General features: G+C 39.2%; 1 protein-coding gene across 1 annotated transcript in view; it reads right to left on the bottom strand.

Moving 5' to 3' along the window:
• Nucleotides 1-2917: 2917 nt before the first annotated feature.
• LOC117483206 (neuronal acetylcholine receptor subunit alpha-7-like) overlaps nt 2918-13572 on the bottom strand; it is a 47148-nt gene continuing 36493 nt past the window's right edge. The window contains exons 6-10 of the mRNA XM_034131435.1: nt 12822-12989; nt 7817-8011; nt 7023-7109; nt 4944-5053; nt 2918-4179 (exon numbers count right to left, since the gene is read on the bottom strand). Coding sequence (XP_033987326.1) covers nt 3589-4179; nt 4944-5053; nt 7023-7109; nt 7817-8011; nt 12822-12989 — 1151 coding nt within the window. The 3' untranslated portion in view covers nt 2918-3588. The remainder of the gene's footprint in view (nt 4180-4943; nt 5054-7022; nt 7110-7816; nt 8012-12821; nt 12990-13572) is intronic.

Here is a 13572-nt window from a genome sequence, read left to right as displayed (position 1 = left end):
CCAGTCAGATCGACATGAGCAACCCTGTCATAACCCGGCCACTCCAAGAAAGGAACGATATGTTCTGACAACGTTGGTGAGTGAAAGCACTTTTAAAATGTAATATTTAGTGAATTGGTGCATGTCAGCCACTCAAATGCCAGTAATTATCACATTTCTTCTTTATTTGTCATGTACAGTGAGCGTGTATGGACATCCTTTAAACGAGAATGAATCATATTGAGCAGAGAGGCACAGACCACAAATAAAAAGACACTCAAGTTGACTAAAATACAACACTGGTGATTTAAGAAGAAGCAAAAGAAGCATGTGACAGCGTGGCAAACAGTCAAACTCTCATTTACAGTGTACTTTTCAATATCATTCGACAGTTTCACTTTGCACGATGCAATTTGAGTCAATTTAACATAGCTGTGACATGTCTTTTATCCAGAAGATCTACATATCTTTTAATATTCTCAGTACAGTCATATTTGCAAATTTCCATCCAACACTGTCAGTGCCATACTGTAAATGCTTCTCACAAGAACAATGTATATTGAATAGACATCAACGTGAGTAACTAACAGTAGAGATAGGTCAGGTTATCTCACAAAGTATCTACATAAATCAGTCCAACTTGCAGGTTTTTAGAAGACACTTCTAATTCCACGTCTCATGTGAGTCACTCCACTGTGTCTAAGTCAGAGATCGAGATGTTGCATATTCATCGATCTATTAAGTAGCATATAGGCTACTTACGAAGACCCCATTTTCCCACTTCTGTGCACATGAACTTTGACAAGCAAAAATAACAAACCAACATGAGTTCCTTCATCAACAAAACAATTAAACTGTTCTCCCACATCATCAGTGCTCAGCCTTTAGTGTTCACCTGCAGTAACCCCAGAATCTTACAATCTACACAATGTCCAATGAAAAATATACTAACATTAGAGGAATAATAAAACTTTTGGGAAAATACTCTTACTCACTTTCTAGACAAGAGTTAAACAAGAAGATTGATACCACACTTGACATGTCCGTCCCAAATATATCAGGCTATGGTCTGCTGCCGATTAGCTTAGCTTAGCATAAAGACTGGCAACAGAGTTTTTTCTATCAAATTGCCTTTAGATATCACAAGTGTTTGTAAAATCGTTGGGCCACTATAGTCACAAGGTGGAAATATGATATTGTAACAGCCCTATTTCATTTTTTCTTTTTTTAGACATGGCTAAAGCAAGCAGGTAATTACCTATATATATCGACTGGAAACAACAGGAAACATTATTATCACTATTTCTATGTTTGAACACATGTTTTTCTGTATGTATTAAATTAAAGAGATATAACGTGTTAATTGGTGAGAGTAAATATAAAGCTAAAGCCAGTAGCTGCTTAGCTTAGCACAAAGAGTGGAAACCGTGACCAACGAGAGAAAGATGAGAAGATCCATGCCACCAGAGCAGTTTATATCTTCTTCTCGTGAGCTATCCCTTTGATATTACGAATATGCAACTCTAATACCAATACACTTTATTCAAAAAAACTGACCACATTGTAAATGTTTTAACCAAATAAATGTCAAATTCCTTCCTAGACATAAAAGTGAATTAAAGATTATGAAATCATGATTGAATCTGCAACACTTGATCAAAAATGAAGGAATATGAAAATCAAACCTACTGCATGTACATTTCAGACAAGATTGGCTTCACCTTGTCCTGTCTGTCCATAAGTGGAAATGGACATTTAAATGCTTTTCAGAGTCATAGGGTGATGAATGGGAGTCAATGGTAGCGACTATTTGTCTCCACTTGGCCCATTGATCAACTGTAACAGCATGCAATCCATTTCAGTTACTATTTCAGCAAAATAACAATATTTGGTTGTTTTAGTTCTTCCATCCTTCCACTTTAAATGTCCAAGTGCTATTTTGGAGAGTTCCGTTAGTTCAGTTGCGCGCGTTAAAGTGGGAACTTGCACGATTCTTGTACCTCTACAGATCAGATGGGACACTCGGGTGGTGAGAAGGTTTAACACAAATCTGTTACATAAGGTCACGCAGTAATCCTTGTAGCATGTTGTTGCTAGAGATTAGAGAAGAAAGTGTTTGCCCTCGCTGAGTATTAGAGAGTAATGAAAACACAAATCACTCAGCACCACAAAGGATTAGTACCAAATGCAATCTGTCCTGGGGTGATTTCCCATCAGAATCGTTTAGAAAAATCCCCCAAAAGAGCTAATATTGTCTTTAAAACAGGACTTGAGTTGATTTTCTTTCTTCATTCTGAGGTTTTTCTCCAAACATATCAATGCTTTGTGCAAGCACACAAGTTGGATGACAAGTTAGTAAGACAAACATTGATTTACACTCAAAATAAAAATACATTGTGATATTTGTCAGTGATTTACAAATAGACTACATTTCTTTATATCATGTTTTAGCACAAGGGATGGAGGAAAGGAGAACTGTTGAGGGATCCCTTTTGAAATTACTTTTAAAAAACACAGAGCAAAACTGTTCATGTCTTTGATCTGGTTTTTCACTGGCAATGGTAAAACATCTATTCACATTTAGGGATATAGAACCTGACTGTATGCTATGCAATAAAAACAATTACAATAGAACATTGGTGGAAAAAATGAAGAACAAGGGAATAATCAAAGGCAAGAAAGAGGTACATAAGAAATAATCCGATACTTACATATATATATATTTTTTTTAAAGATGGACATTTTTTCATTTGAGCTGAAATGACCTCCCAGCTCAAGTATGTTAATCAACCATTTTAAATATTTATAGATTATTTTAGTGATTTTTCAAGCAAAACCTTTGCTTTGTTCAGCTCTTCAAATGTGAGAAATAGTTTTTTACATATAAGATAGTATATTTATTATCTTTGAACTGTTGATTGGATCAATCTTGGGAATTACAGTCTCAATATTCTCTGACATTCTATGTACAATAGGAATGATCAAATAATCAAGACAGTTAGTAAAATGAATAACAAAGTAAAATAGGATGAGTTGCAGCTCTAGTTAAAAAGTTAAAAGACAAGTGAGATGTACAGTGCCATGGGTTAACACTTGGAGCTCTCAGTAAATTCACCAACATTTATCTACAAAATGCCAAATAATTGCTAGAAAACAGGCCTTAAAAATTATTCCTAAAACTGTACTTTGAACTTTATGGACTGTACTGAAGTAACACCTGAAGACATTAAGACATTTGTAGATGAGAAGCGCTTCCAGCGAAGGGGAGAAGTATTCTGTATATACTCTGATGAGACATGAGACCCAGGTGGTGGCAGGTACATGATGTGGTAGAGCAGTAAGTGCATTAGTGTGAGTTTCTAGATCATTAACCACAGCATGTAGCCTCAACCTCCTACGATGCATACTGCTAGCAAGGAAAGAGCCACCTTGAAAAGCAAAAATCACACTATCTCCAAACAACCACAAACATTTGAAGATGGAGGGACTTTTAAAATAACTGAAACGTGTGTGGCTTCATGTATTTGTAGCAGGGAGGCTACCGTTTTAATTGTGTCAGGATTTTAAGTGTTATATTTGCATCTGTTTTTCCGAGGGACGAGAGGGCTCTTATGCAAAGTCCTTGGACACTGCCTCTATGAAATTGGGAGCCGACATGAGGATGGTGAAGGTGCAGATGATGGAGAAGAGAGAGAAAGCCACCAAGCACATCCGATCCACCACCGCCGCTGCAAACTTCCACTCGCTGCAAATCGCCAGTCCCTCGTCCTGCTCTCGGAACCTCCCGGCTATGTACTGCACCTCGTCGAGGATCCGTGAAATCTGCGGTACCTGCTCTGGCAGTAAAGTCTGCAACGGTTCTGAGTGGGTTTCTTGAAGGGAGGAGCCGTTAGGATGGCCGCCGCACAGCACCATGCCTGAATCTGTGCTTGGTGGGAAAGTGGGGTTTTCTGTACCCATGGTGTGGTAGCCAAAGTACAGGTTCATGTTCCCGTTGGTCGTGGTTGACTGGGTGGGCGCTTGCCCTGGTATGGTGCTCATCGGAATGCTGTTGCTGCTGGTATGGTGAGGAGGAGCAGGAGGAGGCTGGGAGTACTTGTAGTTGGTGGGGTTACTTGAGCTCACAGCTGTTTTTCTTTCCTCTCCAGGTTTCTTCATGCGGAGAAACCAAGCGCACCAGTTGAGTAAGACAATTCGCACCTAGATGAGAAGAGGACATAAGACAGATAGATGGAAGACAGAAGAGAGAATGGAGAGTCATACACCAAAATATGTAAGTTTTATTCGTATGAGAATAAAAAATGGCGAGACAGTAAAAATGACCCCCAATCTTACCTCTGCCAGCTCTATATTTGTTAAGGTTTTAGTAGGGGATGATGCACAATGTTTCACTGGCATACAGAACAATTATGAGGTTTAACTTCCATAGTGTGCATTCATATTTAATAATGGTATGATTGAAATTGAAAAGCTAATTATTTATTATTTTTATGATTTTTGCTCATATGTTGGGGGTTCCCTTCATTTGCTTAAGACATTTGTCAACTTTAAAATCAAACAAAAGCTTAAAAATAAAATAACTGCAGTCAGCTGTGTTTACACATTGCTCTCGCTTGTTTGATGACAGAAGCATTTGTGTTACATAAAAAGTAACTAACAATTTGGGTAAAAAAATGGGATGCAGCTTTGACGTCACCAACCTCCCAGAAAAGCTGACCAATGAAATACTTTAGTAAATATTTTCATACAGTATCAAGGGTAAAAATGTGGGTTAAAACACATGTTAGTCAAGCTTTTGTGTTCACACAACCTTTGTCAACTTTTGAATTACATGTCACTCAACAAATAGGAGCCATAGCCTATATGAGTAGTTAAATGCACCAATATGAATAACTTGTGTGGTAATTACAAATCGCAATTGGCATATGATTAATTATCGAGTTTAAAAAGTACTTTAAACCTACCAATTTAGGCATCTTCCCTCCATGGGGGTCATGGTGGTGGAACTGTAGTACCAGGACTGTCATCACCACAGACAAGCCCACAATCATCATGGTGCTAGCAAAGTACTGAGCTGAGAGGAGAAGAGCAGACATGTTTGGCACAGCAATTTCCATTTGGAATAGAGACCATTACATTCTGAATGAAGTTCAAGTAACATGAAAGGTAAACGTAGTGTTTTGGCAGGACAGTTGCGAAGTTGTTTGGTTAGTAGGGGTCAAGTTACCCTTGTCATCCCACCCCAGAAATGTGTGGGAGGCTGACTAAAATGTACTTCTTAATGTACTAACCCATTGGCATTTGCAGCCCCAGAAACATGAAAATGCATAACACATGAGCGTAGGTAAGTGTACTTCCCCCTACACACACACACACACACACACACACACACACACACACACACACACACACACACACACACACACACACACACACACACACACACACACACACACACACACACACACACACACACACACACACACACACACACACACACACACACACACACAAACTTGAATACACACACACACACACACACACACACACACACACACACACACACACACACACACAAACACAAACTTGAATACACAAAAATGTTAGATATATTTCTGTCTTCAAGTAATTTGTCATTTTGATGCAGCTTTGACGTCAGAAAAGCCGACCAATGAAATCCTTTAGTAAATATGTTCACATCAAGGTATAATTGCAGATTGAAAACCTGTCAGGGTGAATGTTGATGAGTATTTTATTTTCTTCCATCAATCAGTTCTGCACTACCTGCTTTATGTTAGTGCGTCTCCTCCAATGAAATGTGGGTTTGTTAAGGGGGTTGGTTCTGCATCACTGAGCTGCCAAATGATGCCGAGCAGCATCTCTGTCTGCAGCCTCTCCTCCCACCCCAAGGCCGGCTTCCTTGTCTCTTATGATCTGTATCAGTGTGGCCTTTTACAATGCAGCTCTGTTGGTCCTCTACTCTGAGATTGATCTTCACAACCTGCCACGTCCAGCGTATCGAGGCAGTAAGTCATTCAGCTGTTTTTTTTACACCGGATCAATAGTTAATGAGTAAAAGTCTCCACGCTGTAACACTCTGTAGCCTTTCTAGCATGTGCCCACTGCTCCCTGATGAATGTCAGATTCAGGTGCGAAAAATAAATACGCCATGTGTATAGAGTACCCGGGAAGGGGAACAAACTCATGCTGGCTCTTGTGAATACCTTTCACGTTTCATTAATACCTGAAGACCCGTAGGTTCTACGTCACATTTGGAAAGGGAGAGGTGAGTGGAGGGGTTCTCAGTTTGTTGCAATCTATGAACGTACCACTAGATGGCACTAAATCCTACATACTTATACTTCAAACGAATTCAAGGTATTTGCGTTATTGCTGCACAAAATAAACATCTTGAGTATCTGGTTAGTTGAACACAAAAAATCAAAAACACACACACGCATATACAGTTTGCGTTTGATTCTAGCTAGCTTACAGTAAATGTATGTCTATTAGATACAGTAGCTGTTTTGGGGTAAATCGATATGTACTGCACAAACCTGGACAGCAGGAAAACCGAGGCAAAAATGTGCTCTGTCGCAACACACATTCACAGAAAGAATCAATAGGAAGCTGGAGCCAGGAGATAGCTTAGCGTAAAGAAACAGGTAGCCTTGTAATGTCTAAACGAGCTAACAAAGGAGAGGCCTCATTGTTAACAAGATCATTATTTGTATCAGCTTCTGAAAGAGCCAGCGTGTCTCAATTCCCAGTCTTTGTGTAAGATACGCTAACAGGCTTATGGCTCTGGATTCATTTTTACCGTACAGACATGATATCACCCAACACCATGAAAGAAAATGTGTATTTTCATACTATTCCTTTAATGTACATAATGAGTACATGTCTCCCCAAATAGCTATCTGTTAAGCACATTAACCCTTGTTTCTTTTTCTGACTCATCCTGATTATTTCTTTCTTTTGCATCACTTTCAAAGTCAGAAAAATCATCAAAGCGCGCAATAGTTAGCATAGAAGTGTCTTACCGATCAGAGGAACAGAGTCTGACGTGGCAGGCATGATCTCTGCTACCAGTAACATGAACACTGTTAGAGACAGCAGCACGGTGATGCCTGCAGAGACAGTGGAGCAGAAGCACAGAGGATAGTGACTTACTGTGAGTACTCAAAAGCTGTGGATTTATTTTGGAATATTCACTCTCTTTTCTACCCACCCGGGGTTACTTGCAGTTATATATTGACTCTGAGCCTGTCTCACTGAATGGCATGGTGAAACAAGCTGAAAGGTTCAGGTCCAGGTAATTATCTTCGCTGTGTTTAAAGTAAAACTTGTATTCATCTGCTAACAAGTGAAATCTAAATTAAGCTAGAATTGCTGGCTTGGAAATATTAAACTATCATAACAGAGGCTAATGATAATTATATTGTTAAGAAGAAAATGTTGTCGATTTATTTCAGCCAGAACAAATTGGCATAAATATGTTTTTCGAAACAAGCTTACTTAAAGACAGCCATGCTCATGGGACATGATCATGGCCTACCTCGCTCATGATTGGCTAAGAATAAGTCCCATAAGAAGGGATACAGACGGTATCTATTTACAGATCACAATAAAAGAGCAAAGACTTAAATCTACCGCCTTTGTCTGCGTCACAAAATAGTCAAATTATCATAGATTATTTCACTTTATCATTAATGATCAAACATTGTAAAAAGGGAAAATTGGTCGTACAAATATGACAATATTCATTATGGTGTTAGTGAGCAGGGATGTACTAATGTGTGTGTGTGGGTGTGTGGGTGTGTGTCCTGCCACATACCGAGTGAGATTTTTTCTCCAGAGTCAGCGGGGAGCAGGAAGACCACCAGGGCCAGACCTGAGATCAGCATGCAGGGGATGAGCAGGTTGAGGCCGTAGTAAAGTGTCCTGCGGCGCATAGTGACTGTGAACGTCACATCGGGGTAGGGCTCCTTACAGCAGTCATAGTACAGCTCGTTGCGCTTTGCCGGCACACCTGGGGGGGAAATGAAGAGGTGGGAAGATCTGAACTAGATAGAAATATACATAAAGCTCATGTTCTCAGTTCGGTTTGGCTGATACATTTTAGGAGACCTTGTGAAATGAGACATTATGATGAGCACTTGGCAGAAAGCATGACGTATTACCTTTTTTATTGGAAACTGTCAATATGATTCATAGTGTACATTTTTGGTCATAAATTCACTTGTTTTAGTCCATGAACAAAATGAAAAAAGTGAATTTCATAGACATTTGTATAATAAATGCTCTACTTCCCACTGTCCATGTGCCTTTAATCAATGTAATAATACACTTTACTACAAGGAAACATTTTATTATACATACATACATTTGATGATATACCTTCCTCAAAGTCAAATTCTCACTGCCACCAAATGATTATCCTCGTCTACTGTATGTGCCCTTAGAAAGTAAACAATTATATGAAACAAAACCCCCTTTAATTAAACAAAGAAAGGACTCAAATATATATAATATGATATTTGTCAATACAAAATAATAACTACCGCTTACCTAGATTAGATGACTTAAAATGCACATCAAGAACCTTGATGAAATCTAATTTATATTCCAGTGGCTACATTGAAGCTGCTACAATATTGTCATACTGGCACCGTAACATGTTTTAATACATTTCAAAACGTTGTGTCTAGGCAAGAATTAGGACATACACGTACAAAAAGCTGTTTTTTAAACACCAGAAAGAGAAAGCACATCTATTCTTCTTAGATATTAGCACTGACTTCAAGTTGAATATAAAATTGATTACTGTCTATTAGCGAATGAATGGTCTGGACACAAATTGGTTTCAGATATGTTTGCTCAATACAAGCCTGTCAGATGCATCTTATATTTTGCCTGTCAAGCACTCTGTGTATAAAAAGGTGCTTTAAAATAACCCTAACCCTAGAGTACAGTTGGTTAGAGATTTGATGTCAGTTTCTCCAGTCAGATTAGGATTTGAGCTCTAATGTATTGTCTTTGTAACCATGTGAAAAGCAGCTTGTCGTTGAAAAAGAGCAAATGCCCTCCTGCCCAAATGAATAGTGTACATAACACAATGAAGGCATGATATCATCTTTTATGTAAAGTTATAATCCTCCCAACATGCTTTTACTTTGTGATTAATAATACATTTGGTAAATATGGTTAATAAAAAATCACTATTAAGCACAAGCAATAGTCGTTGGGCACTTTCAGAGCTTTATTAAGATCCACTTCAAAACTTAATTACACTCTTTCATCCGTTTTGTATGTATGTACAGTAGCTATGTACAAAAATACATTGCAAGTAGTATTGCTGGGTTTAATAGCTTCTCCTGTCTTCATATATTAATTCTTAAAGCAATTTAGCATTAGAAATAAGGGACAAAATTCACCTTTTTCTACTTAAAGGAGTTCTCTATTGATTTAGCATTGCACTAATATAACATTGTTGGACTCACAATGGACGGTTATCCAGAAACAAAACAATTGCAGAATAGTTGCAGCAGAAGCAGTGTCTTTTTAATTCCATTGCCCACAATGCAAGATAGACTCAAAAACAGAAACCCATCCTCTATGTTCGGATTTGGAAATGACCCGTTTTTAAAGTTCATCAGAGAGATCATTTATTAATCTCTAATTCTCATCGGTGTCCTTCTTTGTCTTGTTGGCTTATGCAACTAATCTGCCTTTTCAATCAGATCAACAGACACAATGTCACCTTGTTAAGGTGTTTATCCTGAAATGTGCATTCATGTGTGTAGGAAAACGTTACGGTGTGATAAAGTCAGCATTACTTATGCCCAATTATTTCAAGTATATTTTTCTTATAATTGATGTACATTCGGAGAAGTGTAAGTCTGTGAGAGAAATATGAGAGTCACTTGTGGCTCACAGTCCAAAATAACTGTTGAGTACTCAAGCAGCTGTAGCAATTAGCTGTGTAGCAATGTAGCATTCATAGCTTTACATGTTAAGTGATTCTGAATGAAGGCCTGGTACAATGCAATCAGCAACATATTCAAAATGCACTTGTCATAGTGGGGTAGTGTCACAAAGATGACTTGATTCTAGCCGTGTCTATATGTGTTTGTGTTTGGAAACAGTGTTCATTTCTCCAGAAATTCAATTTACATGAATTGCACGGATTCAATTTCATGTCATTTAGACGATGTCACTTGAACGCTGAAGAGAAATAGCCTTTGTTAGCCATCTAATAATTTGATGGATTGCATACCTGCAGATGCATCCTCCAAACCCCTGTGCGTGTGTGTGCGTGTGTGCGTGTGTGTGTGTGTGTGTGTGTGTGTGTGTGTGTGTGTGTGTGTGTGTGTGTGTGTGTGTGTGTGTGTGTGTGTGTGTGTGTGTGTGTGTGTGTGTGTGTGTGTGTGTGTGAATGTTCTAAGGCACCAGGACAGTGTGTGTTCTTGGCCAGCCTGACGCCTGGCTGTGCCTGAATTAAGTGAACCATCCCTGGGCCAGCTGTCACCTCACACACCCGTGCCCCCCCTCTCCATTCCCCTCAGCCAGCTGGGTACACTCACTTTGTGTGTAAGTATGTTTGTGTGTATCAGTGTGAAATATTCAGTTTGTCTCTGATTAACACATCCAACTTTGGTTAGAGATGATGCGTTCATTTCTACAAGAAGAAAACAAAAGGGAAAAATAAGGAACTAAGAGAATGTATGTGTTTTACTCTAATACACAAAGGGACACATGGAGGTAGTGTGTGGATAGTTAACCGTAAGTCAGAAAACAATAAGGAAGCCAATACAAATAGGAAAAAGATTATACTGCCAAAAAATCCCGTTTTTCTGAAGCTGGATCGTTAAAGGAATAATTTCGATTATGGTAAACATGCGTATTTGCTCTCTTGCAGAATTAGATGAGAAGATCGATACCACTTTCTATGTGCGGTTAATATGTCGCCTGAGCCAGGAGAGAGTCAGCGAAAATTAGCATAAAGCCTAGAAACAGCTAGCTTGGCTCTGTCCACTCCGGAAGGAAATGTGCCAACCAGGACTTCTAAAGCTCACAAATCACGACGTTGTATATAGTTTCTTCAATTTGTACAAAACAAAGAAAAACAACATGTTTTTATAGAGCGGTTATATGCCAGAATATTTCTTTCACAAAGCACCGACTTCCTGGACTACCAACAAAAGCTGCTAGAAGTAACTGCTGCTCACATCGAAAAAACTCATATTGTCGTTTTCACAGTTTATTCAGACTAGTTTTTGTTTTCTATTCCCAGGCTTTATGCCAAACCAAGCTTACCGGCTGCTTCTAAAGCTCTACAATGACCATGTTATGTATAGTTTATTCAATTTGTTCAACACACAAAGAAAATCAATCGCTTAGAGATGTGTCGGAAATGCCCTCTCCCTTAGCATATCAGGTATGATGTGTTTGAGCACTAGCCAATAGAAACGCAAGTGTTACAAAGGGATGTCACTATGTTACCTAACTAAACATTGGAGTCCAATGGAGTCTTTGCAGGCAGGGGGGGGGGTGTGTGGGAGAGAAACTTTGGGATTTTTGCCTTTGCAGGACATCTACATGCACAAAAACCTGTATTACATACTGCAGGAAGAGTGAGTGAGTGAGTGAGTGAGTGAGTGAGTGAGTGAGTGAGTGAGTGAGTGAGTGAGTGAGTGAGTGAGTGAGTGAGTGAGTGAGTGAGTGAGTGAGTGAGTGAGTGAGTGAGTGAGCGAGTGAGTGAGTGAGTAGCTCCGTGGAGCTCAGGCTGAGTGTGTGTGTGTGTGTGTGTGCGTGTGCGGATTGGTCTATTTGGACTAATTGGTCCATTTGGACTTAGTGACGTCACCATGCCCCGGAAGAAAAAAATGGAAAAAGAAAAATCTCCAACGAGGCGTTCTGGGGCAGCATAGGCAGGCCTTTTCTGTGTTAGAGTTTTACTCGCTACATGGTGTACTTTGAGGGTTTGTGACTTTGCAGACCGTTTACATGCAGAAAAAGCTACATAACACACAAGGGGACGGGTAATAACCGGAAAAGCATATGATGGGACCTTTAACTACGGGATCCACTAAACCTTTTGTCCCATAAATCTTACACAATTCCAGAAACAGTGGTGTATCAGGTAATAATCATTCTCTATGAACGGACAAAGACAATGAGCAGTCCAGCCTCCTAAATGCAGAGGTTTCCCTGAGTGGTAGCCAAGACTGATCAGCTGTCAGCACTAAACGGCAGCAAAATGTTCCTGGCTATCTGCAGTGTAGCACATTTTTTACCAGAACTGATAGACAGGCACTTTACAAGAAAGTCTACAGCTCTGAAACCCTGCTGTCAGAGCTATATCATACTGACTGGTTGTCTAACTTCCAGGAACATGACATGAAGGGGCCTAGCTAATGTTTTGAAAGTCTTTGTCTGTCTGTGTCAGAGCCTTTCAGATTCCCAGAAGGAATTTTCTGCTCAAACATGTCTAAAAAATATATTGGGAGTGCTGTCAGTGAAACGTCATATCAGCCCACACCTCCTCTGTGTCGCTCGTGTCACCGTGAACTTCTTATACATTTATTTCTTTACTCAGAGTTTCCCATTTATCCATACCAAATGCATCACTGCTTAATGTAAGAAGCAGCGTGCTGAAAGCTCTTTTCAGTAATGATACATTTGTCCTAAATGTATCCCGTCAGAAAGACTTGTAAAAAAGCTTTGTAAGTACATTTCTTGTTATACCAGCCAGGAGCTAAAGGGAGGTTTTTGCTAATAATTCATTTCATTTGGCATAAACCCCAAAAATGTGTCTTAATGTCTGTTTTTCTTCATACCCACTAGATCCCATTCCCCGTTGGGTATGTAGCTGGAGATGTCCGCTTCTATCATCTGGAGGTCCAGCAGCCAGCCGTTGTAGGTCCAGGAGCCAAACTTGAGGTCACACTTCTGCACATCGAAGGGGAACCACCGCACATCGATGTAGCATGTACTCTTCAGGATGCCTGGAGATAAGTGTTGGGGACAATTACCTTTTTGGCAAAGTAGTTCATACTTCACTTTCTCAAGCCTCTGGTCTGAAGGAAAGCTAGCTGAAGGATGTCGTCATGCCAACAGCCCTCAGGCAAAAGTGTTTCTAATCCATCACAGAGGAATACATTCAATGACTGTAAAAGCCCCTCTATTAGTCTTTTATTAGTGTTTAAAAACACCCCAATTTAATTTAATGTCAACTGATTACCCAAAATACATCATTTAAAATAAAAATAAAAGGTGTAGAAGTTGCTAAAACTGATTAAAGTAACTGAAAAATAAGCATACATCCCACAATGCTATGGCTAAATCTGGTTAGAAATATTACACTGTTAGATGTAAATGTCACATATAACTTTGATTTCAATAGTATACAATGGCAGATGCTACAATAAAAACACTTTAAATAGCAGTTAACAAGCTGCAGTTATGTGAAAACTTTGTGTCTTAAAATCGTTTACTTTTCCTTGGAATTCTGCCCAGTTTTATCACTAGATGAAACCCACAAAACACCAAAACAATAGGAGCGGTTTAAATGAACGATTGAATATGATT

The sequence above is a fragment of the Trematomus bernacchii genome, unplaced genomic scaffold (genome assembly GCF_902827165.1).
Source record: "Trematomus bernacchii unplaced genomic scaffold, fTreBer1.1, whole genome shotgun sequence".
Lineage (NCBI taxonomy): Eukaryota > Metazoa > Chordata > Actinopteri > Perciformes > Nototheniidae > Trematomus > Trematomus bernacchii.
This window is presented reverse-complemented; position numbering and strand designations above follow the sequence as displayed.